The sequence below is a fragment of the Tamandua tetradactyla genome, chromosome 5 (genome assembly GCF_023851605.1).
Source record: "Tamandua tetradactyla isolate mTamTet1 chromosome 5, mTamTet1.pri, whole genome shotgun sequence".
Lineage (NCBI taxonomy): Eukaryota > Metazoa > Chordata > Mammalia > Pilosa > Myrmecophagidae > Tamandua > Tamandua tetradactyla.
Window position 1 is genome coordinate 142,393,416 of NC_135331.1, and position 25,931 is coordinate 142,419,346.

At 41.7% G+C, this 25,931-nt stretch overlaps 1 protein-coding gene across 1 annotated transcript in view; it reads left to right on the forward strand.

Moving 5' to 3' along the window:
• NT5E (5'-nucleotidase ecto) overlaps positions 1–25,931 on the forward strand; it is a 64,379-nt gene that overhangs the window by 14,965 nt on the left and 23,483 nt on the right. Inside the window, exons 2-3 of the mRNA XM_077162356.1 lie at positions 5,814–6,036; positions 10,228–10,416. Coding sequence (XP_077018471.1) covers positions 5,814–6,036; positions 10,228–10,416 — 412 coding nt within the window. The remainder of the gene's footprint in view (positions 1–5,813; positions 6,037–10,227; positions 10,417–25,931) is intronic.

A 25,931-nucleotide genomic window follows, 5' to 3' on the forward strand; every position in this document is an offset into this window, starting at 1 on the left:
AGAGATCAGGTTGGATGGGAAGGTGAGGTCAGACCCCAAAGAGTCCAGATGGCTCTGCTCAGGGGATTGAATTTTATCATAAATACTGCAGGGAAACTCTGATAACCCTCAGGCTCATAGTGATAAGAACAGATTTGCATTTTAGAAAGATTGTTCTGGCAGCAATGTAAAAGAAAGAATGGTTTAAAAAAGAAAATGATGATAGCTGAAAGCTCAACTAGTGTGCTGGGTTGGGTATGTGTACTTTCTACCCTTAAATAAGATTAATAAACTTTCCTCTTTGTTTTGTATCATGTACAAAGGGTCCAGTTGGGTTGGCTAATAACTGCCATATTTAGTAAAAAGCCATTCGGTTTGGCAAATGCTTCAGAAGGAAAAGGGATGGGAGAATGATGGCAGACTAACTGCTGGCTGGGGTCAGAGGATACCCATGCTAAAATGTTTTTATCCTTACACTTATTCCAAATCAGTCTTGGGCTTCTCCCACTCACTGACTTTGTTTGACCCACCTCTTATTTCCCTTAAAGGTTTGATTAAGTTCAACATATTCTGTCAGTTGTTCCAGTTTCAGTAGCATCTTGTGTTTCTGGTTCATTATGACAAGAAATCTTTCTCTTAAACCCTAAAAAAATAAATAATAAAAACCTGTAGAGTTAAGCAAGATTGTTATTATAATATGATAAGGACTTATTTTACCGTAGGAAGAGACCATGACACACTACGCATAGAAGACAGAAAGACAATCACCCAAGAACGGGGAGAAGCTTCAAGACTACATCAGCCTTTTAAAGAGAGAACTAGTTAGATTAGAAGAAAAAGTAAAAATGGGTAGATAGAGATAGGGGAAAGGCAAATTCAGAAATTCTTAATTTAACAGGTATATTAGGGTTCTCTAGAGAAGCAGAAGCAACAGGAAATATCTGTAAATATGAGATTTATAAAAAGTGTCTCATGCAACTGCAGAGACACAAGAGTCCAAAATCCATAGGGCAGGCTACACGTCTAGCAACTCTGATGAAGAGTCTCCATGAACTCCACAGGAGAGTCTCACTTGTTGAAGAAGCAATGAAAATTCTCTCTTTTTCTTCAAAGTCTTCAAATGATTGAATTCTCTTGTTTGTGGAAGATAACAATGTTAGTTGATCGTAGATGTAACTGGCCATAGATGCAATCAATTGATTGATGATTTAATAAAACCAGCCTTCTGGTTTATCAGCCAGCCATGAAATATCCTTGCATTAATGGTTAGGCCAGCACTTGCCTGCTCAGACAACTGGCCAAGTTGACATCTGAACCCAATATCACATTCCACCTCTTGTCAACTTGGCAGCTATACAAATCACCTTAAACCATACTTAATCTCCAAATAGAATATGATAGTAGACATATGTTTCACCTAAAAATACTCAATTTTCCTATATACAACTGGAAATCCACTAAATCTCTCCTGAATAGGGTGCATTTCTTTAGGTGACATTCACTCTTAAACTTGATATCCCATAATTTAAATAATATAATATGAATAATACAACTTACATCTAATGATAAAGAGAAAACAAAATATTTGCTTTATGTACAAACATATACACAACAATATAAAAAGGAAATATTCATACCATCTTTCATAGTCAGATTCATGTGTCAACTTGGCCAGGTGGTTGTGCCCAGTTGTCAGGCAAGCACTGGCCTGTCTGTTGCTATGAGGACATTTCATGGACTTAAATATGAGCACGTTGGCTGCATCCACAGTTGATTGTTTGTAAACAGCTAAGGAGAGTACCTTCTGCAATGGGTGATGCTTAATCCTAATCACCAGAAGGCTTTTAAGGAGGATTCAGAAGAGACAGTCTTCCTGCTACTACTAGCGAGCGTCTCCTGTGGAGTTCGTCCAGACCCTTCAAGGCTGGGTAGCTGTCTTCTCAGTTTGGGGATTTCAACCTCAGGTAATGTTGGCCACCTTTTGAGCCATGTTTCAGCCAACCACCCAAGCAAACTGTTAATGCTCGTTCTAACCCCTTGGGCTACAATACTGAATGCAGAATCTCTTCTTCATGGACCCATATCTATAAATTCAGCTTGATCCAACTTTATATTTCTTCCACCATTATCCCACACCCTTAATATCCATTCCCTCACATATTCCCCTGATTTCTGTCTTTATAAATTGGAAAACTCATGCAGTTCTTTTGGTGTATATTATATGCCCTCATGGGTCATACTTTGTACTTCACCTTTCTGGGCCTGTTGGGACTTTAGTCTAGGTATAGGTCTTGAATGAAAGAAGGGTGGTGGGGATGGGTCATGAAAAGAATTAGAAATGCCTTTCAAGCCAGTTACCTCAGGCATTCTATTGCAGTTTCATCTGGTTGAAATAGGATTAATCACTCCAGACAGAGGAGTAAGGGCTGTTTCCCTAGTGGAGGTGATTACAGATTTAGCAGACATTAAAGGATTAATCTCTTTAGGTGGAAGTTGGATGGTAGTCTTCTCTGGGTGGACTGCAGGCTGGAAAGATGTCTCTTCAAGGCAGGTTGGAGGTCTGGAAGCACTTTCCTCATGACAGGCTGGAGGTTGGGTAGCTGTCTCCTCAGGACAGACCATTACAGGTCTATCTGGGAAAGACTCAACAGAATCCAGGATTTCCATGTCTCCACTGCCATCCTTATCAACCTATATATCATCATCCCAAGTTTCAGGATCCCATTCTTTTCCAATCAAAGCCCTTACTTTAAGAACAGACACCCTGCAAGGTTGAGAATTTGATTTATATTGTAAATCTACTACTCACACAGTGAGACTCTGGGTTGTTTTCAGAAATCTCAAATCTGCAGCCACAGGAAATAAGATTTTCTTTCAGGACCCACATAGAAACTTTCACATTTTTCACACAACATTTAAGTTGCAAATTTGAAGCTTTCTTCTCATCCTTTGCCCTCATAACTGTATCTAGCATATCCAAGAACAATCAACCAACATCCTTATATCTCTTAACTCCAGAAAACTCCATTAAGGTGTAAAAAACACTCTTACCTAGAGCCTGGCCTCATATGAGTACACATTTAGCAGAATCAAATGGTGATATTTTGTGTATCTTGATTGCCAACTCACCCCATGGACTGTCAGTGTCATCTTGATTATATTGGAAATAGAGTCATTAGTGTATATGAATCTAATCAGAGTAGAAAACTGTGCCAGTTTGAAACTATTATGTACCCCAGAAAATCCATGTCCTAATCATGATCCAATCATGTGGGCCCGATCTATTGTTTAGGGTTTAAACTCTCATTGGCTGACTTCCATGGAGGTCTGACATACCCAGTTGTAGCTGTGACCTATTGATTAGACGGAGATGTGACTCCACCCATTCAGAGTGGGTATTGATTCATTTACTAGAGTATTTTAAAAGGGGAGAGATTCCCTCAGATTTAAATGCTTAGAGAACAGTTGCATCAGAGCTGACAGACGCAGATGTTTGGGGATACCTGGAGTGCTGACAGAGACAGCAGATGCCTAGACACAGGCAGAGCCCAGCAGATGTTACCATGTGCCTTCCCATGAGATAAGTAAGCCAGAACCCAGAGTTGTGTCCAGGAGGAGCTAAATGAAGGCCCAGAGATGCTTTGAGAGGAAACCACTGATAACAGAAGCTGGAGCAACAGAACCGGGAACTGGGTCAAGCAGATGCCAGCCCTATGCCTACCCAGATGGACCTTCCTTGAGCCAAGGTATCTTTCTCTGGATGCCTTAGTTAGGAAATATTTATGGCCTTAGAACTATAAACTTGTAACTTATTAAATTCCCTTTTTAAAAGCTATTCTATTTCTGCTGTATTACTTTCTATCAGCATGAGCAAACTAATACAAAAACCAATAGCAAAAGCCTATTTTTAAGATTCTGTTTCTCAAGAACCAACCCACTGCTGGTACCAAAGTATATTAGTCAAGATTCTCTAGAGAACCAGACCCAACAGGAGATATCTGTAAATATGACATTTATAAGAGTGTCTCACACAACTGTGGAGATGCAAGAGTCCAAAATCTGTAGGATAGGCTGCATGACTGGCAACTCCAATAAAGGGTCTCCATGAACTCTACAGGAGAGGCTTCCTGGCTGAAGAGGCTATAAAAATTCTCTCTTTTCCTTTAAAAGTCTTCAATTGATTGGATAAAATCCAAATGATCAGATTCTCTCGTTTGTAGAAGACACATCCTTAGTTAATCCTAGATGTAATCAGTCACAGATGCAGTCAATTGACTGATGATTTAATAAACCAGTCTTCTGGTTTTCAACCAGCCATGAAATATGCTTGTGGTAACGGTGAGGCCAGTCCTTGTCTGACCAGACAACTGGGCACCATCACCGGACCAAGTTGACACCTGAACCCAACCATCACAATAGGGGAGACAGATATATGGGAATTTAAAGAAATTGTATTGCTTTCATTGTATAAATGTATCTGCACGAGGCTGCAAGGTGAGCAGGTGCAGCACTGAGCAGGACAGAGGTGGTGGGGCATGGCTCAGCGAGCACATAGTCTAGCAGGGAGATGGATATAAATAAATGATCCCGCAAACATGCCATTGCAGACAATGGAAAGGGCTAGGAAAGAAGAAGGCATGACTGAGAAAATATACAAGAACCCTAGTTTAGATTGAGGAGTAACCAGCCAGCACTGCTACGCCTATTCCCAAAAATCTGCAAAGTTCAGAAAATCAGTTGTAGTGTTCAGAAAGTTTGAGATTCACTTGTCCATGAACTGCGTTAGCAAAACAGACTTGGCAGTCTGAGCACAGGTGGGTAGACATCTGAATAAAAATAGTTTATTCCAGGAGACCAGTAGCGAGAGGGGTTGGAAGGTTTGGGGGGGAAGTGGCTAGCATGCCGTGTTTTGTTAAGAGAACCCCTGTATGGACCTCAGCTGGCCAGGGGAAGTTACAGGATGACAGATTGTGGGTTGTTTGACACCCCACAGCCACTCCCAGAGCAATGAGGAATGGAGAGCCAAAGAAAGTGGGAAGGAGACTTGCTTTAAGCCATCGCTGCTCCTTACAAAGCCTTGTGCTCTGGACGGGCCCAGCTCTCCATAGAGTCCTCTGAGGGTGGCATTTATTTCACCATTATATTCTTCCCCAGACTTGGAACTGCTGAAAATGAAACAAAGGGTAGCCCAGAACTGACTGACGGGAGAAAGCAGTATGGCACTGTAAATACACAAAATGCTATTTCCTGCAAGTCCTTGGGAAGAAACAATTGTGGGAAGTCAGGGGAATGATGACTGAGGAGATGAGATGAGAAAGAGAAGCTTCTGGTTTCTGTTGACGTTACATTTTGTGTCACCGTTTGCTAAAGTCCTGTTAATTTAACGTCATTTGGCGGTTTGAAGGAAAGGGACTGAAATGTGGGCTTTTGAGAAAAATAGAACATGGGAAAACTGGGCAGAGCCTGGTAAAACAAACTGCAACTCGCCCCAGAGCTCCTGAATGAGGACGTCTGGGGATGGCAGGAATCTCCAGGTGATGCACTACCAGGCTTTCCAGGGGACGCTTAGGCCCTTTGATGCCGCCGACAGGAGGAAGTGTGTTTCCTGGGGTAGCAGGTCTCAAAGTGGCCTAATGATCTGAAGGTCCTGGGGGCTCTTAATATGTCTGGATTCCACCCTAGGTCTACTGAACACAATCTCTGGGTGTGGGGGTGAGATGGATGTGAGACAGCCAGGTTAGGTTATCACGGGGCTAATGTAATATTCTTTAAAGTCTGCTTTTATTGGAAATTCCAGAGTACCTAATTCTTTTTCCCCTTTCCCTTTCTCCTAGGCACTGGGAAATCATGAATTTGATAATGGTGTAGAAGGACTGATAGATCCACTTCTCAAAGGGGTCAGATTTCCAATTCTGAGTGCTAACATTAAAGCAAAGGAGCCTCTGGCATCTCAAATATCAGGACTTTATTTGCCATATAAAATTCTTACTGTTGGTGATGAAGTGGTGGGAATTGTTGGATACACTTCAAAAGAGACCCCTGTTCTATCAAATCCAGGTATCGTCTCTTTTTCTAAATCAATGCTTGATGTGGTTTTTATGGACTATAGGTACAAGAAGGAATAACATTTAGTGTTTGGCAAATGGTGTAGTTAGAACTATGTTAATGAAATCAGTCTAGTGAGTTTTATGTTGTTTTAGATGATTCCTTGCAGACAGTTGCTTTTCCTGGTCAGTGAACTTTTTGATGACATGAACCAGATCTATGTCTAATTCAAGGCATCCTAAATTTGAAAGAGAAGCCTTTTTACATCCAGATTCAGTTATTGGAGGATGACAGCCATATAGCTCACTGTCCTCTTCCTGTGAGTTAGGAAGCCCAGAGCTTGCAGCAGGTTTCCTTATCTTTCACTTTCTTACAGTTTTAATGACTGTTGTATCTGACTTAAAATTTTTCTGGGAAATATATATGTGTTATACATTTATAATATTAAGACCATTCAAGAAACACTTTTGAACAGCTTTTAATGGAACACTTTGGCAGAGTAAAAAAATGAGGTTTTCTCCAAATTATCTATATTAATTTTTATTTCCATAAAAAAAGGAAAAAGGAAAGCTGTAAAAGCAATATCTGGAAACAATGGGTTTCATTAAGAATTAACTGATAAAGGACATATGATTCTTTAGCAATTAGAAAAATGATATATTTATTGTTGTTTTAGTATTGTTGGCAAAATTGGTCCAGGACACTAGAAACAATGACAAGAAAAGGTCAGCCAGCTTAAGGGCCCAGGTAGAGCTGCTCCAACTGGGAGAGGTGAGGCAGCTGGGATGGAGGCAGAGGTGGATGCAGGGTGGAGAGCATCTCTATTCTCCACTAGATGGGCAGGAAGATTACCAGGGACTGGAGGTGGCAGGTAGATATCTGTCCCACAGGTGGCCAAGCCTTTGTAAACTCTGTAACGCTGTTGTTATGGTGATTATGAAGGCAGAGCTCACACCCATGACTTGCCAGTTTTTAAAATGTTTTGTTAAGATTTTCTGGCTGAAAGGGATGTGGTCACGCCAAAAGGATCTGATGAAAATCTGAAGCTGCCCTTCTCCACTCTGCCCAGCCCGACCATGGTCCTTCTCCCTCTGCCTGCACACAGTGCTGCTGGCTGATTAGGGCTGAGGACTGATGGAATGCAACTCCCTGGGACTTACCTGCCTGACTTGCTAACAGACCAGTTGCTAATAGGGTAAGGCTGTGGTGACCACAGCCGTCCAGTTACTGCCATCCTGGACACGCCTACTCTGGCCAGCATCTGCCTCTCCCGAAACAGTGCCCCACTCGGCACATCACATTTGTCCCTTACTCTGTGCTTCCCACACTGCCCTGAGCAGCCTGAGGACAGAGCCATGGTCTCCTTCCACTGAGCATCTGGAATCTAACATATAGGCCAGCTTCCCAGCTTTGGATGAAGATGCAAATTTGTTGAAAACTGAATAAATGCTTATTAGGCAGCAAATTCAAAAGCAAAGTGCCTCCATATTTTATATTCCATCTGCTGGTTTTTGATTGAGTTCATTTAAGACAGAATGTGAGGAAGTGCTAAAATGGAGTCATAAACAAAATGGGGCCAGGGGAGGTAGGCTGAGTTGGGTGGGAGGAGAGATGGTTGGCCTGGGGGTCAGGTAGACTTGGTGAGGAGCCTCCTTGGCCCCCTCCAGGGCTGTGTAAAGCATCTTGGGGCAAAGGGTATTCCAGAAGTGAGATGAGAGTCACTTACTGGAGTACAAGCTCAACAAGGGTAGGGAGTTTAGCCATCTCACGTACTGCTCTGACAGCCCTGCAGAATGCCTGGTAGATGGTAGAGTTTCAGTCAGTTTGGGTGCTTTAAATACATGAGAGCAGGAAAGCATGGGGACCACAATCATGAAATGGGGAAAGTTTCAGTTTCCTGGAATGTGGGTTATACGTAGGAAGAGCTTGGCTGGAACACGACCATAGGACCTCCTGAATGCCTGGCTGAGGAGTTTAGGCATGGTTTGGAGAAAAGCTTTATCCCTTGTTAAATAGTCATCAATAAGAAGGAAAGAGGCAGGGAGGGTGTTGTTGGTAGAGAGACACAGGGGCCCCAGACTACCCCAGCTGGGACTTTGGCAGCACACTTTGTATCCTTATCAAGTTGCAAGAGAGGGGCAGGGATGCAAAGGGATGAGCTCTTTCCAACAGCTGCCAGGAGAGAGGGGCTTGACTGTGCAGGAATCAAGGTTGAACAGACTTCTTCTTGAGATACCTGTTACTTCCAAAATCACAGGCCCAGCAGCCTGATGCTGGTTCTTTCTACGCGTCTGAGGCCCCAAATCCAGTGCAGTTCCTCAGGACTGGACTCCTGCAGGTGTTACTTGTATTTATAGCACATTTAATTTACTTTATCCTAGAGCTTTCTATATATGTGATGCCTAGTCCTTTGGGTTTCTGATGTGTCTGACCTTTGACATTTTTTCTTACCAGATAGTCCAAAGAAGGGGATGTTAACATTACCTAAGTTCTCAGCTAGGTTTCTTTGTTCCTTCCTTCCTTCTGTCCCTCCTTACTTCCTCCCCCCCTTCCCTCTCATTCTCTGCCCTTCCTCCCTTCCTCCTTCCTTTCTCTCACTGAAATATTTGTCTACATGTTAGACACTGTTCTCAGCACCAGACATACCAACCAAAGGATACCTGCCCACTGGGTCTTACATGTTTACTGGGAGAATACATAAATAAATATTTGGCTTCTCAGAAGATGGTAAGTGCTGTGGAGAAAAATTAAGCAGGAGTAAGTGTCAACTGTGGCACAGGAAAGGGCAAATCTTGTCCTTGTAAAGGGATGCTCAGGGAAGAGCTCACAGAGGAAGTGACATGGCTCTGAAGGGAGACTGGGGAGTCCGGGGCTTTTGGGGGTGACTGGCATGAGCAGGGTTATTCTTGACGTCCTCATGATGGACAGCAATGGCAAAGCTGTTGCAGCTCCTGATTTTTAAATATTGCCTATAAGTTACTGAAAACCCTGCAGACCCAGCACAACACATCAGTAAACTGCTGATTTTCTGGCCATCAGCCTGGGGTCTCCCCAGCTATGATAATGTCATTCCTATTGTATATCTACCAGGATAATTTGCACAGTTTGAGATGACTAATATTAATGATGCAAGAGTTCTCCCACCAAAGCACATAGAGACTTCTCAACATCACAGCATACATACAGGATGTATTTTTAATAGTTTGGTTGCTCTTTGAAGAGATTGATACTTTTTAGCCTAGGATTTGCAGACTCCTGGGGATATGAAAGTTCTTTATGCGATGTTATTAATTTTTTCATTTTAATGAGAGTCTTTGGAACTTAGCGTAAGAGTATCTGGAACATCTGGAGGATTCCTTTGCAGCAGAGTTACTGGACATGACTTTAGTGCAGCACATTGTCTGGATTTATGGTCACTTCTGTGCCCATCCACGCCACGAGATCGCAAGGCTTGCCAAGACTTGACTGGTCTGCTGACTGCACAAAGCAGCACATGCTTGAAGCCACAGAGCTCCTGGCTCTGTGATGAGACACATCCCCATCAGCTTATGCCAACGGGCAGTCATTGGGGGGGTATGCAGCCAGTGAAGAATGTCCACATGTCCAGCTCCAACAATAGGTCAGACTTCTCTTTAATGCAGAGTTCATAATGCTCTAATGTGAACATTATCTTTAAGTGATCAGCTGATATCAAAACTGGAATTCACGGACTACTTGCTGACAGAGTTTTGCCAAGTTTGAAGACTGATTATCCTGAACTTACAAACAGACCCTTAGAGTTACTAGCACTGATTTGTACATTGTACTTATGTGCTCAGGCATTTACTGCACTGGTATTATGGGACTCTAAGAATCAAAATGAGGGTTCAATTCCCAGAGCCTGCCAAAAAAAAAAAAAAGTAGAAAAATAAAAATGGATAAAAAACAAATCCAGTTCTGAAGTCACATTATAGTTTGAAACTTAGTTCTGGTAAAACTATAGCACTGACAATATTAAATTAATGCAACATTAGGAGAATGTAACCAATGATACTGATTTGAATTTATGGAGATTTGTATTTAATCCATAAATACGTTTTAGTCTTAGTAATTTAAGAGTTTTGGCAAATGAAAGTGTTTATACTTGGCATGTTATTATGCATTTAAGCAGTGCAGTAAAAAATAATGCTGATAAATATCCATTTTATTTCTTTTGTTCCTTAGGAAATAATTTAGTGTTTGAAGATGAAATCACCGCCTTGCAGCCTGAAGTAGATAAGCTAAGAACTCTAAATGTGAACAAAATTATTGCACTGGGACACTCTGGCTTTGAAATGGATAAACTCATTGCTCAGAAAGTGAGGGGTGTGGACGTTGTGGTGGGAGGACACACCAACACGTTTCTTTACACAGGTAATTGTTTTAGAAGCATTTTTTAAATTAATTTTTTAATTTATTTTAAAAAGATAACAAACACAAACATTCTTAACTTATGATCATTCCATTCTACATATATAATCAGTAATTACAATATCATCACATAGTGGCATATTCATCATAATGATCATTTCTTAGAACATTTGCATCAATTCAGAAAAAGAAATAAAAAGACAACAGAGAAAAATTCATACATACCATAACCCTTACACCTCCCTTTCATTGATCACTGGCATTTCAATCTAAATTTATTTTAACATTTGTTCCCCCTATAATGTGTTATTCCGTGTGTTTTACTCGTCTGTTGATAAGGTAGATAAAAGAAGCATCAGACACAAGGTTTTCACAATCACAGTCACATTGCAAAAGCTATATCATTATATAGTCATCTTCAAGAAACATGGCTACTGGAACACATTTCCTTCCAGCTTCTCTGTTACATCTTGACTATTTAATGCATTAGAATAACCTCCAGGATAACCTCTCACCTCTGTTAGTAATCTCTGAACCACTGATACTTTATTTTGTCTCATTTCACTCCTCCCCCTTTTAGTCGAGAAGGTTTTCTCAATCCCTTGATGCTGAGTCTCAGCTCATGGTAGGATTTCTGTCCCACGTTGCCAGGAAGGTCCATACCCCTGGAAGTCATGTCCCACATAGACGGGGAAGGGCAGAGAGTTTGCTTGTTGTGTTGGCTGGAGAGAGAGGCCACATCGTTTCAGAAGCATTTTGCAAGCTAGAATGTCTAGGTCTCTTACTTGACTCTTTTTGCCTTTGTGACTGTTACTGTTTCTACTACTTTTTAATATATACATATAATTCATTGAATAAAATGTGCAAATCTTACTCAAAGAGACATTACAAAAAATAATTTATGGGCTTTATAACTATATGTATATATATATATATCAATTCCACCAATTTATATATATTATAAATATATATAATATATATGTATGGCAAAAAGTTTTCTGAGCCTCACCCAAGTGGCATTTTATGATAGGTTTATAACAAAGCAACATGTCACAAAAAAATTTTTAAGCCTGAACATAATAAAGTAAATAGGCCTTTACAGTACCGGGTGACAGGATTTGGCTTGTAGTTTGCACAGATAGCAGAAGAAGCTGGAACTCTGGGTTATAAGGTCCTGGTATGTACTGTATACCAGGACCTTATAAGTGCTCTGGAAGCCATCTTGCCCCGGGAATAGCATGCTCTTGCTCTTGTTCTTTCTCAGCCTGATGTTGGGTACTTTTAGTTCAAACTTTTCTTTTTCTCCCATTTTGAATCTATAATGTCCCAAATCTTTGTATTCTGGCTCCGTGAGTCTTTCCTAGAACCCCACGTACCCCACCCCTGTGGATTGCACATAGCTTTGAAGTATGTTCAGGAAGAGGAGGAAAAGGAGGGGCTGGCTGGTGGAAGTGTTTCATCATCAGTGGGAAGGAAGATTTTGGTGGGGAGAAGAGGCCTCCCCAGAAGAGGCTGCTGCTTCTTCCTTTCCTTATGGGCTGTTCAAGGCAGTCTCATTTTTATAAAATGAAAATTTAAAATACCCACAACGGTAGGAAGTACCCAACTTTGTTAAAAGGAGTTATCACTAAGAATAGTATATATAGGTAATTTTTGTTTTCTTCTTAGCACATTTGTTTATCTTCTAAGTTTTTAAAAACTTTGCAATCAGAAAGAGATACATATTGTAAAAAGAAAAGAAAGAGAGAAACACAATATTGAGTCAGATGTCCTCATTCCTAATTCACTTGAATGGCTATGAGCAAGTCAGTTAACCTCACTGAACCCACAATCTTATTTTCAAAATGAGGGATAATGTGCCACACATGGCATTGTTGTGAAAATTATGTGAGACGATATATGCAAAAGCAGTTTATAAAATCTGAGTGCTGTATGTTGGTATACAATGGTGGTGGACGTTGCTTATCAGAAATAATATAATATGCCAGTCAAAATAGTGACTGGTAAAATACTTCACAAAGTGGATCTGGCTTTCACTTAAGAAAATAATGCTAGTATTTATGTGTGCTAACTCAATTCCTTCACAAGTAATGTGCCTCTTTGTAGACATAGGGTAAAGAATAATTTCACACTGAGTTACACCCACTAGTGGTTGTGAAATCAATTTAGTAGTTTATGACTAGCAGGTTTTTGTTTTTAACAGCCTATACTAAAAGAGAGTAGGGACTTAACGTTGCTGTAGGAAGGATAAATATTATGTGACAGAAAAAGGTGGCTATAAAGTAGTGAGAACAGCCCCAGGCACACAGCAAGTGTGCGATGAGCACAGTGATATGCAGTGGACAGTAAAGGGAATTTTCTTAGTGTGGGTAATGAGTGTTGCAATCAGACTTCTGAGAGCCACTCTAAGTAACTCCAGGAGGGTTAGATGTACTGAGGGGCCTCTCACTTTTAAGACCCAGAAGAACTCCACTGGGAAAGGTCTTGGGCTGCACTGAGTAGAGGTTAAGACCCTGGAATCCAACTGGCTCCCCCACTAATTAGCGGTGGTATTAGTTATGGTTCTCCAGAGAAATGGAATCAACAGGAGATATATATCCTTTATATATGTAAATAGACTTATTATAGGAATTGGCTCATGCAGTCATAGGAATTAGCAAGCCTGAATTCCATAGGGCAGGCTGCAAGTTAGAAACTCTGATGAAGGTGGAGTTGAATTCCCCAAGAGAAGTTGGTTGGATGAAGTAGAGGCAAAAACTTTTCTTTCTGACTTCTGAAATCTTTTTAAGATCTCCAATTGATTGGAGGAGGGAAATCTCCTTTGTAGATTGCAGCCAATGAGGCAATCAACTGACTAATGATGCATATCTAACTATAAAATACCCTCACAGTGATAGGCAGGCCAGTGCTTGCTAGACCAAGCAACTGGACACCATAATGTAGCCAAGATGACACCTGAAGTTTAATATCACAAGTGGGACCCCAGGAAAGTTACTTAACCTGGGGACCCCAGGAAAGCAGGTGTATGCCTGATTTCCTTCATCGGTAGAATGTGGGAGACAGAAAGGGTCCTGTGACTTAAAATATGTAATGAATGGATGTAGGTAAAGCACCTTAGAATAGGGCCAAGCACTTTAGTTCTTTTTATTTCAGTTATGTCCCAGTTCTGTGGTAAGCCTGTGAGGAACATTTTCCTGGAAGTTTTTATTAGACATATTCTGAGGCAAGCTAATCCTAGGATCCCTGGTGGAAGCTAGGTATCCGTTCCCACGCCCCCCACCTTTCATCCGTGAGAATAGGGGTTTCACATGTTTCTTGACTATGATCCATATTAAGAAAAACATTTCACACCCGGGCCCTATACATGCATGTTTGCACATACACATGCGCACACACATACACAAACACACAACTGAAAGAAGACCTTCCCAATGCACATGGAATGCACGCTGATATTTTCTGTCCTGTTGCTGCTGCTTTTCATGTAGTTGCCAAGCATTAAATTAATTTCATTGTGTTGTATCTAACCCATGTTTTGAAAAACTCAGTTTTAAACCAGGCATAACCAAAACTGGGCATGATCAACCAAACGAGACTCACTCTTTCTTTCAGATGTTAAACTTATTCACAGTGTTCCCCTTGACTTGTCTTTATGCCACCTAAGTCAATGCAACTTTCTGCAACAGTTGCTTATCCACAATTTATGGTGCATAGCCATCAATTTGTGCCCTGCTGGGCATGAAAAGATCCAACAATTATGCTGTACTTCCCATTTATTCTGCAGCCTATCCTTTTGATTCTATCACCAGGCCAATGAAGCCCTACAAAATAGTGTGCTTTTTCCCCAGTAGAGAAATTTAGTTAATGATGAATGAATGGATGAAAGAAAGATTTGGGGATAAAAATTATAATTTACTTACCCATAAATCTTGAGGTAAATATTTACAATCTCTGAGAAAAATGACACTAAGTTCCTAGACATTTATTTCTACAAGAAGTTAGACCAAGATGCTAAGTCTCAGGGACAGTCCCCATAAGACTGACCTCACTTCAGACACCAGCCACAAATTTGGAGGTCACCAGGGTTAGCCTCACTTCTGACCAGGTGACTACAAATTTGGGAGTACCCACGACTCCCCTCAAGTTCAGTGATTCACTAGAACAATTCAGAGAACTCAGGAGAGTGCTATACTGATTATTACAGTTTTATTATAGTGGAAGGATTCAAATTAGAGCCAGCAAAAAAGAACCCATCAGGCAAAGTCCAAGAGGTTTCAAACACAAAGCTTCCGTTGTCCTCAGGGACATATTACCCTCCTGGCATCAAAGTATGACAATACGCAGAGTACAGCCAACCAGAGACACTCACCTGAACTTTGGTGCCCAGGGTTTCCTTATATAGGCATTGGGATTCATTGGGTGATTGAGTCATTAATCACACAGTTGAACGGTTGAACTCAATCTTCAGCTCCTTCCCCTCCCTAGAGGTCCAGCTGGTATCAAGAGGCTCCAAACCCTAACCCTCTAATCCCATGACTGGTCTTTTTTGGCATGGCCAATCCTTGTCCAGAATTACCACCTTATCATTATCATCCAAGGGGCCCACCATGAATTACAAAAATATTCCAATCATTTGGAAAATTCCAAAGGTCTTGAGGTTACCTCCCAGGAACTGGGGACAAAGGCCAGACCTCTCTTTGGACTGAGGCCAAATTCTTTATTATACAATTTCCCATTTCATTATTGCTCATCAAGATTAAACTTGTTCTCATGAAAATAATCGATTCTGATATCATTTTGAGGAATGGACTTAAACTAAAGGTAATTCCAGGACACGATAAAGAATGAGGCATATTTGCTTGTTTAAATTTTCCTCAGCCTTGTGAAAAGAAAAATAAAACTCTACTGAATTATTGTTGAATTAACATTAAGTAATTAATCTGCTAAATATGATTAATTAATAAAAATGCAGTTAAAAGAATGCATCTCGGGTGGGTCATGGTGGCTCAGCTGGCAGAGTTCTCACCTGCCATACCAGAGATCTGGGTTCGATTCCTGGTGTCTGCCAATAAAAAAAAAATTACATTTTAGGCTAGCCATGGTGGCTCAGCGAGACCCAGGTTTGATTCCTGGTGCCTGCTTGTGTAAAAAAAATAATAATAAAATACATCTCTTGGCATTTTAAATCTTGCTGAGACCCATTTTAGCACACACACACTGTTCCCCTCCAAATGTAGAATGTTGAAAATTTTTCTGGGTTTCTTTTATGACAATTGCTGTGCATATACAGATAACCCTGTCATGGTTAGGGACAGGTGTCAACTTGGCCAAGTTGTGGTACCTGTTCATCTGATTGGGCAAGCGCTAGCCTGTCTGTTGCAATGAGGACATTTCATAGGATTAGGTCATGATCACGTCAGCTACATCCATAGCTGATTCCATTTATAATCAGCCAAAGGGGAGTGTCTTCTGCAATTAGTGATGCTAAATCCAATCATGGGAAGCCTTTTAAGGAAGACTCAGAGGAGACAGGTTGCATTCCTGCTTTGGCTGGTGAGCCTCTCCTGTGGAGTTCATCCAGTCCATTGGAGTCGTCGGCTTCGCAGCCTGCCCTGTGGATTTTGGACTCTGCATTCCTACGGTCACGTGAGACACTTTCATAAATTTTATATTTGCAAGTGTTCCCTGTTGATTCTGTTTCTCTAGAGAACCCTAACTAATACATCTTGGTACCGGGAGTGGTTCTTAAGGAACAGAATCTTAAAAATGGGTTTTTATGAATGGTTTTCTACTCTGACTGGGCTCAGAGACACTAAGGACTCTGATTCCCGTAATCAGAATGACACTCCCAATCCATGGACTGAGTTGGCAAAGGAGATAGTCAAAATATCATCATTCGATTCTCCTAATGCTTCGCTTGTACGAAGCCAGACTCTGGGGGATAATGTTTTTGACACCTTTACAGAGTTTTGTAGAAATAAGAGTTATAGAGATGTTGGTTGGTTGTTGTTAGATACACTGTCTACATTAAAGGGTGAAAGGGATGGGCTTAAGGCTTCAAACAAGAAGCTTAAGTGCCGTCTGAAAGATGTAGAGGTTTCTATGAGTATCCTGAAGGAAAATTTTATTTCCTGTAGCCGTAGACTTGAGATCTCTGAAAATCAGACTCAGAATCTTATTGTTAGAGTAGCAACTTTATAACGTAGACTGAAATCTCAGTCTTGCATGGTGTCTGCCGTTAAAGTGAGGGCATTGATTGGAAAGGAGTGGGACCCTGAAAAATGGGATGGTGACATATGGATTGATAATGATGTTGGGGGTGAGGTTGAAACCCTAGACCATGCTGAGCCTTCTTTAGATAACCCTGTAATAGTCTGCCCTGAGGACATAGCCGCCCCACCTCCAGCCGGCCTTGAGGAATTGGCCACTCAACCTCCTCCTGAAGGGATTAGCCCTAGAGTTATTAATCCTGTTTCACCAGATGAAACTGCAAATGAAAGCCCTGAAGCAAATGGCTTGGAAGATATTTCTAATTCTTTTCATGACCCACCCCCACCACCCCTCATTTCTTCTAGACCTATAACTAGACTAAAGTCCCAACAGGCCCCTAAAGGTGAGGTACAAAGTATCACACATGAGGAGGTACATTATACTCCAAAAGAACTGTGTGAGTTTTCCAATTTATATAGACAGAAATCAGGGGAATATGTGTGGCAATGGATTTTAAGAGTGTGGGATAATGGTGGGAGGAATATAAGGCTGGATCAGGCTGAATTTATTGATATGGGCCCACTAAGCAGAGATTCTGCATTGAATGTTATAGCTAGAGCAGTTAGAAAAGGTGTTAACAGCTTGTTTGGGTGGTTGGTTGAAACATGGATCAAAAGGTGGCCAACATTACCTGAGGTTGAAATGCCAGAACTGCCCTGGTATAATGTAGATGAGGGGATCCAGAGGCTTAGAGAGATTGGGATGTTAGAGTGGATTTATCATGCAAAGCCTGCTCTTACACCCCAGGAATGTCCAGAGGATGCACCTTTTACCAGAACAGTGAGAAATAAATTTGTGAGACTAGCACCATCATCCCTCAAGAGCTCTGTGGTTGCACTTCTCTGTAGGTCAGATATTACTGTAGGAACTGCTGTCACTGAGCTGGAATCCTTAAACACAATGGGGATGACAGGATCCCGAGTTGGCAGAAGCCAGGTGGCAGCACTTAATCACCAAAGACAGGGTAGACGTGGGTATTATAATAGACAACAAACTCAAAGGAGGCATCAAAATTATATGACACACAGAGATTTGTGGCATTGGCTAGTAAATCATGGGGTGCCTAGAAATACAATAGAAGGGCAGTCTACTAAATTCTTGTTGGAGCTGTATAAACAAAAGAGTTCTAGGTCAAGGGAACAGAAGTCTAACCTGAATTACAAAAACACAGAGTCACGGCCCCTTAACCAATTTCCAGACTTAAAACAGTTTACAGACCCTGAGCCCCTTGAATGAAGGGGAGGCCAGGTCCCTATGGGGGAGAAACCTGTTACACTGCCACAAATTTATACTGTTAACATTCCTCTAAGTCTTCCCCAGGGAGACCGACAGCCTTTTACCAGGGTAACTGTGCATTGGGGAAAAGGAAATGATCAGATATTTCGGGGATTATTAGATACTGGTTCAGAAGTGACATTAATTCCAGGGGATCCAAAACGTCACTCTGGACCACCAGTCAGAGTGGGGGCCTATGGAGGCCAGGTTATCAATGGAGTTTTAGCTCAGGTCCGTCTCACAGTGGGTCCAGTGGGCCCCCGGACCCATCCTGTAGTTATTTCCCCAGTTCCGGAATGTATAATTAGCATAGACATACTGAGCAACTGGCAGAATCCCCACGTTGGTTCTCTAACTCTTGCAGTGAGGGCTATTATGGTGGGAAAGGCCAAGTGGAAGCCACTAGAACTGCCCCTACCAAGCAAAATAGTAAATCAAAAGCAATACCGTATTCCTGGAGGGATTGCAGAGATTACTGCCACTCTTAAGGACTTGAAAGATGCAGGGGTGGTGATTCCCACCACATCCCCTTTCAACTCTCCTATTTGGCCTGTGCAGAAAACAGGTGGGTCTTGGAGAATGACAGTGGATTATCGTAAACTCAACCAGGTGGTAACTCCAATTGCAGCTGCTGTTCCAGATGTAGTATCATTGCTTGAGCAAATCAATACATCCTCTGGTACCTGGTATGCAGCTATTGATCTGGCAAATGCTTTTTTTCTCAATAGCTATTAGTAAGGACCACCAGAAACAGTTTGCTTTCAGCTGGCAAGGTCAGCAATATACTTTCACTGTCCTACCTCAGGGGTATATCAACTCTCCAGCCCTATGTCACAATCTTGTTCACACAGACCTTGATCATTTCTCCCTCCCACAAGACATCACACTGGTCCATTATATTGATGATATCATGTTGATTGGACCTAGTGAGCAAGAAGTAGCAACTACTCTAGATTTACTGGTAAGGCATTTGCGTGTCAGAGGATGGGAGATAAATCCAACAAAAATACAGGGGCCTTCCACCTCAGTAAAATTTTTAGGTGTCCAGTGGTGTGGGGCATGTCGAGATATCCCTTCTAAGGTGAAGGATAAATTGCTGCATCTGGCCCCTTCCACATCCAAAAAAGAGGCACAACGCCTAGTTGGCCTTTTTGGATTTTGGCGACAACATATTCCTCATTTGGGTGTGCTACTCCGGCCCATTTATCGAGTGACCAGAAAAGCTGCTAATTTTGAGTGGAGACCTGAACAAGAGGAGGCTCTGCGACAGGTCCAGGCTGCTGTGCAAGCTGCTCTGCCACTTGGGCCATATGATCCAGCAGATCCAATGGTGCTGGAAGTGTCAGTGGCAAATAGAGATGCTGTCTGGAGCCTTTGGCAGGCCCCTATAGGAGAATCACAACGCAGACCCTTAGGATTTTGGAGCAAAGCCTTACCATCTGCTGCAGATAACTACTCTCCTTTTGAGAAACAGCTTTTGGCCTGCTACTGGGCCTTAGTAGAGACTGAACGCTTAACCATGGGCCACCAAGTTACCATGAGACCTGAGTTGCCTATCATGAGTTGGGTGTTGTCTGACCCACCAAGCCATAAAGTTGGGCGTGCACAGCAGCACTCTATTGTAAAGTGGAAATGGTATATACGAGATAGAGCCAGAGCAGGTCCTGAAGGCACAAGTAAGTTACATGAAGAAGTGGCACAAATGCCCATGGTTTCCACTCCTGCTGCCACATTACCTTCTCTTTCCCAGACCAGAGCTATGGCCTCTGTATGGTGTTCCTTACAGTGAATTGACTGAGGAAGAGAAAACTCGGGCCTGGTTTACAGATGGTTCAGCACGATATGCAGGTACCACCCGAAAGTGGACAGCTGCAGCATTACAACCCCTTTCTGGGGTGTCCCTGAAGGACAGTGGTGAGGGGAAATCCTCCCAGTGGGCAGAACTTCGAGCAGTGCACCTGGTTGTTCATTTTGCTTGGAAGGAAAACTGGCCAGAGGTGCGTTTGTATACTGACTCATGGGCTGTTGCTAATGGTTTGGCTGGATGGTCAGGGACTTGGAAAGACCATAATTGGAAAATTGGTGGCAAAGAGGTCTGGGGAAGAAGTATGTGGATAGACCTTTCTGAGTGGGCTAAAAACATGAAGATATTTGTGTCCCATGTGAATGCACACCAGAGGGTGACTTCAGCAGAGGAAGATTTTAATAATCAAGTGGATAAGATGACCCGTTCTATGGATACCAGTCAGCCTCCTTCCCCAGCAACTCCTGTTATTGCCCAATGGGCTCATGAACAAAGTGGTCATGGTGGTAGGGATGGAGGTTATGCATGGGCTCAGCAACATGGGCTTCCACTCACCAAGGCTGACCTGGCTACAGCCACTGCTGAGTGCCCAATCTGCCAGCAGCAGAGACCCACACTCAGCCCCCGATATGGCACCATTCCCCGAGGTGACCAGCCAGCTACATGGTGGCAGGTTGATTACATTGGACCACTCCCTTCATGGAAGGGGCAGCGATTTGTTCTAACTGGAATAGACACATACTCTGGATATGGGTTTGCTTTCCCTGCACGCAATGCTTCTGCCAAAACTACTATCCATGGGCTTACAGAATGCCTTATCCATCGTCATGGTATTCCACATAGCATTGCTTCGGATCAAGGAAGACACTTCACAGCAAATGAAGTGCGGGAATGGGCACATGCTCATGGAATTCTCTGGTCTTACCATGTTCCCCATCATCCAGAAGCAGCTGAATTGATAGAACGGTGGAATGGCCTTTTGAAAACTCAATTACGGTGCCAACTAGGTGGCAAAAACTTGAAAGGCTGGGGTAATGTTCTCCAGGAAGCTGTGTATGCTCTGAATCAGCGTCCGCTGTATGGTGCTGTTTCTCCCATAGCCAGGATCCATGGGTCCAGGAACCAAGGGGTGGAAATGGGTGTGGTGCCACTCACTATTACTCCTAGTGATCCACTAGGAAAATTTTTGCTTCCTGTCCCTGCTACCCTGAGTTCAGCTGGTCTACAGGTTTTAGTTCCAAAACGGGGTGTGCTTTCTCCAGGAGAAACAACAGTGATACCACTGAACTGGAAGTTAAGATTGCCACCTGGCCACTTTGGGCTACTTATGCCTCTGGATCAACACACCAAGAAGGGGATTACATTATTGTCTGGGGTAATTGACCCTGACTATCAGAAGGAAGTAGGACTGCAACTACATAATGGAGGTAAAGAAGAGTTTTCTTGAAATATAGGAGATCCCCTGGGGCGTCTATTAGTACTGCCATGCCCTGTGATTAAAATCAATGGAAAACTGCAACAACACAATCCAGGCAGGACCACTAATGGCCCTGAGACTTCAGGAATGAAGGTTTGGGTCACCCCACCAGGCAAAGAACCACGGCCAGCTGAAGTGCTTGCTGAGGGGAAAGGGAACATGGAATGGGTAGTGGAAGAAGGTAGTGATAAATATGAACTTCGACCACGTGATCAGTTACAGAAACGAGGACTGTAATGCTGTTTTGTTTGTGTTATACTATTTAAGTTGTAAGATATCAAGTTTAAGAATGAATGTTGCCCAAGGATCTGCACCCTATTCTGGAGAGATTTAATGTGTTTCCAGTTATATGCTGGACAGTTGAGTATTGTCAGGTAAAAGAAAAAATGTGTGCTTATTTGTTTTCATTTGGAAATTAAGTATGGTCTAAGGTGATATATATATATATCATATATATATATATATATATGCCAAGTTGACAAGGGGTGGACTGTCATGGTTAGGGACAGGTGTCAACTTGGCCAAGTTGTGGTACCTGTTCATCTGATTGGGCAAGCGCTGGCCTGTCTGTTGCAATGAGGACATTTCATAGGATTAGGTCATGATCACGTCAGCTACATCCACAGCTGATTCCATTTGTAATCAGCCAAAGGGGAGTGTCTTCTGCAATTAGTGATGCTAAATCCAATCATGGGAAGCCTTTTAAGGAGGACTCAGAGGAGACAGGTTGCATTCCTGCTTTGGCTGGTGAGCCTCTCCTGTGGAGTTCATCCAGTCCATTGGAGTCGTCGGCTTCGCAGCCTGCCCTGTGGATTTTGGACTCTGCATTCCTACGGTCACGTGAGACACTTTCATAAATTTTATATTTGCAAGTGTTCCCTGTTGATTCTGTTTCTCTAGAGAACCCTAACTAATACAACCCCATTCTCATGTAAAGAGAGGAGAGCCCTGTCCCAAACCAGGCTTACAGAATACTAAAGTTGCAAGGATGAGGGTTAGAATGCAAATGCCTTCTCCAAAGGAGTTAAATCCTAGAGTCATGAACTGCTCCAGGTTGTTGGCCTTGAGAAAAAAGTGGTAAAATGAGTGTAGGTTGAAACCTGAAGCAGTAAGCCAGCAGTCTGTCTTGTCTTTGCAAGTCTTGAAGGCACACTCCTAAGATGCTGTCTGTCTGTTTTGCCTCCTAATATTTTAGCTTAGTTTTGGACTTTACCTGTGGTCTTCGGTGAGGGCAGGTATTGGTTTCCATATCTGCAAAGTATAGGGGTTAGGAGTGTTAATTCTATGATTCCTTCTATTTTAATATCCTCTTCCTTAGACAAACCATCCATGCAAAGAAGCTGACTGCTTACTTTTCAACATCTCCAGAATTAAAAAGATTGTCTGTGGTAGGTCACCTTTATAATTTCCTTATGAAACTGCAGTGAATTTAATTATACCTCTAACTACTTTGAGGTTCATAGCCCCTGGCTCTCCCACCCTGCCCCCCTCCTTTATTTAAAATGATTACTGATAATTTGGTGCCCAAATTCCTATCTTCCTCTCCACTCCAACCCCTTCTTTCATCCTAGTGAGGTGTCCATATTGATGGATGATCCACTATCTGAGACTCAGAGTTCCTTGATCCCCTCATCCAATAACTGTCACCTCCATTTCATTGACACCAATTCTGGGTCACATCAGAGACTTGGTTATCATCTAGAATTGCTATATTTCCAAAACCACACTATCTGACTCTCCTGTCACAACCTTCTGTCCTTAAAACTTTCCTACCTGTTAGAGCTGGTCTTCAGCCTTATGGAAACCTCAAGTCTCTTGAACTCTTCTTTCCTTCCCAGTTCAGCAGGCTTCACTTTCCTCTTCTTGCTAGCCTCAAAGTGTCTGTTCACAGACCCTTGTCTGTGACTGATGTATGGAAGGCAGTTGTCCAGTATTGTCAAACGAATGTAAACAGATGCAGCTCCTTTAAAACTATGATTTCTTTATGTGATTGATCAATTTCTTTTGGGGGGTACCTAATGTTCATTGCTTCTGGATTTAGCCACACATTGTTGAATGTGAAATTCAAACTTTTTCATCTATTTAGAGAACATACATTACACTGATGACCACAGAATTTCTTTTTCAGAATAGATTTACAACATAATAATAAATAATACTGACCAGCTGGACCTTGTCCTTCATGCTGCTGTCAGGGGCCATGTGTACAGTCTGAAGGGATGATGCATCCCTACTTCATTGGAATATGGAAGTGGGTGGAAGACTTTATTATTGTTGGCAATATTGTTCATCTCCGTTAATTTTCACTTTTCAACTTAGAGAACCTTCCCTAGAATAAAAAAACATTCTTATTATTCAACACATCCACAAGACAGGGAAACACACTCTAAGAAAAGGCCACTTCCTTTGGGCTTTAGATAAAGAGTGCTCAGTATCTATGGTTAATTATGTGAACTGGGAGAATCAGCCAAGGAGTTGTGTCCCATAGCCTCAGAGATGGTGAACTTTCACTTTTTGTGAGAATGGTCAGCACAAGGATTTATTTGTTCCAGTAATCACTCTGTCTGTGGGTCTTTAGAGTCAACTTTTAGCCATGCCTTGGTCTTGGCACTGGCTTCCTTTACCATGCAAAGCCAGAACCTTCTTGTTGGTGATTTTTGTGCCCATATAGCATTGATCTGTTTTAGCTACATCTCAAGAAACTTCTCTCCCAGGAAACAAGAGACTTTTAAAACCTAAATCTAAAAGAAATGACTATGAAACACTGTCCAGTTCATTTGGCAGAGTTGAGTTATAAAGGTAAGCTGTTTACCAACTAGTATGAAATTGCAAGTGTACTCATACCACTAGGGCTAAATCTCTTCTTGGGACTGAAGTTTTTATGCCCCCTATTTTTCTGCATGATGGTTTTCTTTGAAGTCTCTCGTTTCTGCAACTTCTAGTCATGGAGTTGTGGAAAGGGCTTTGGATTCCAACAGACCCGATCTCCTTCCTGGCTCAGTCCCTACTGGCTTTCTGAACTTGTGCAAGTTACTTACCCCCTACAAACTTCAGCTTTATCTTTATAAAATGGTTGTAATAATACATCTATCTCATATAATTGTTATGGGGAATATGGGAGGTAATATTTGAACAGAACTAGGCCTTGGAACATAGTAGTCCAAGGATAAATGTCAGTCTTTATTCCAATAGCTGCATCATGGGAAAGTGCATATGATGTAATATTAAATGAGAAAGGGAGAACAAAAAAATTTACAACTTCATAAAAATATATCCTGCAATTATAATCAACTGAGCATCACAAATCTTTTCTCACTGGTTAACTTTCTTCCTCAGCCCACCCCATCCTCCCAATTTCCATCCTTCTCCCACTTTGTTGTTCTCCCTTTTTTTTTTCCTATTCTTATCTTCATACTCTTTCTCGAAGTCTACCCCCTGAAACTTGAAATTTCTACAATTATTTTTATGCAAAATATTAGGCTCACTTTTCCTCTCTCTGTCCCCAACCATCTGTCCATGTCGGGGAGCCTATCTTCATGATGGGTCTGCCTTGCCTCACTTTTGAGGAGGAAAGATGGAACAGGGGGACACTGTAACCAACATTACAATGCACCTGCTCTCATTTCCCTGATAGAATCTTGTTTTGCTAAACAGAAAATAGTTCTCTCTCTAAAATGTATTCTGTCACCAGTTTCTCCCTCCTTGCTACTCATAGATGTATCTTTTTAAATTTGCAGAAATTATATTGGTCATTACCACAAGGCTGTGGGATTATGGAGGACTTTTTCTCCATTTGCCAAATGTTCTGTAATGTTAGTTTTTTTTTAATATTTTTATTGTAAACAAACATACAAACATTCTTGAGATACAAACATTCCATACATGGTGTACAATCAATGGCTCACAGTACCATCACATAGTTGTATATTCATCACCAGGATCATTATTTTGAACATTTGCATCTCTCCAACAAAAGAAAGAAAAAAGAAAAACTCATACATGCCATACTATAATGTTACTTTTACTCCTTTAATAAATTGTTTTAAAAAACACACTCTAAACCTTTATAAATGTAACCATCAATCCTAAACTTGAACTGCTACAGATCTTTTTGTAAATAATAACAGCTGTTGTTGTTATTTAAGAAAAAAATAAGAACTTAGCTGGAGAAGGTATTCCCAGAGTGGTCATCTACAGTGTTGTGTGTGTGTTTGTATTCAAAGTGTGTAGTCTTAGCAACTGATTCCCATAAGAAGTTATTCTTTTTACTTTGCTATGCAATGGAGCATGGAGCACACATTACATGGAAATCATCTGGAGTGGAAGACCAAAGTTCTGATTTCAAATTATGGCAGAGTTTTGGAAGTTCTCTTACAGATTAGCAGTTCACAACCTTAAGTGTTTTTAGGCCTGGGGAAATCTATAAAGTGAGGGTAAGAGAATAAATGGAACATAGCCAGATTGCTTGGGCCAAACCACTGAATCCTGGTTTCTAATCTTTTAAAGATAAGAAGATACATTGGTTTTATATCAGTTTCATGTCAATTTATGCTCATGCTTACCTCGGTTTAAATCTAAAGAAATAGGTTTATTATTCCCCAAGAGAACAGTTGAACAGTTAAGGCTGAAAATGTACAGGGCTCCTGTTGGAACAATGGGAATGTTTTGATAATGGATGGTGGTGACAGTAAC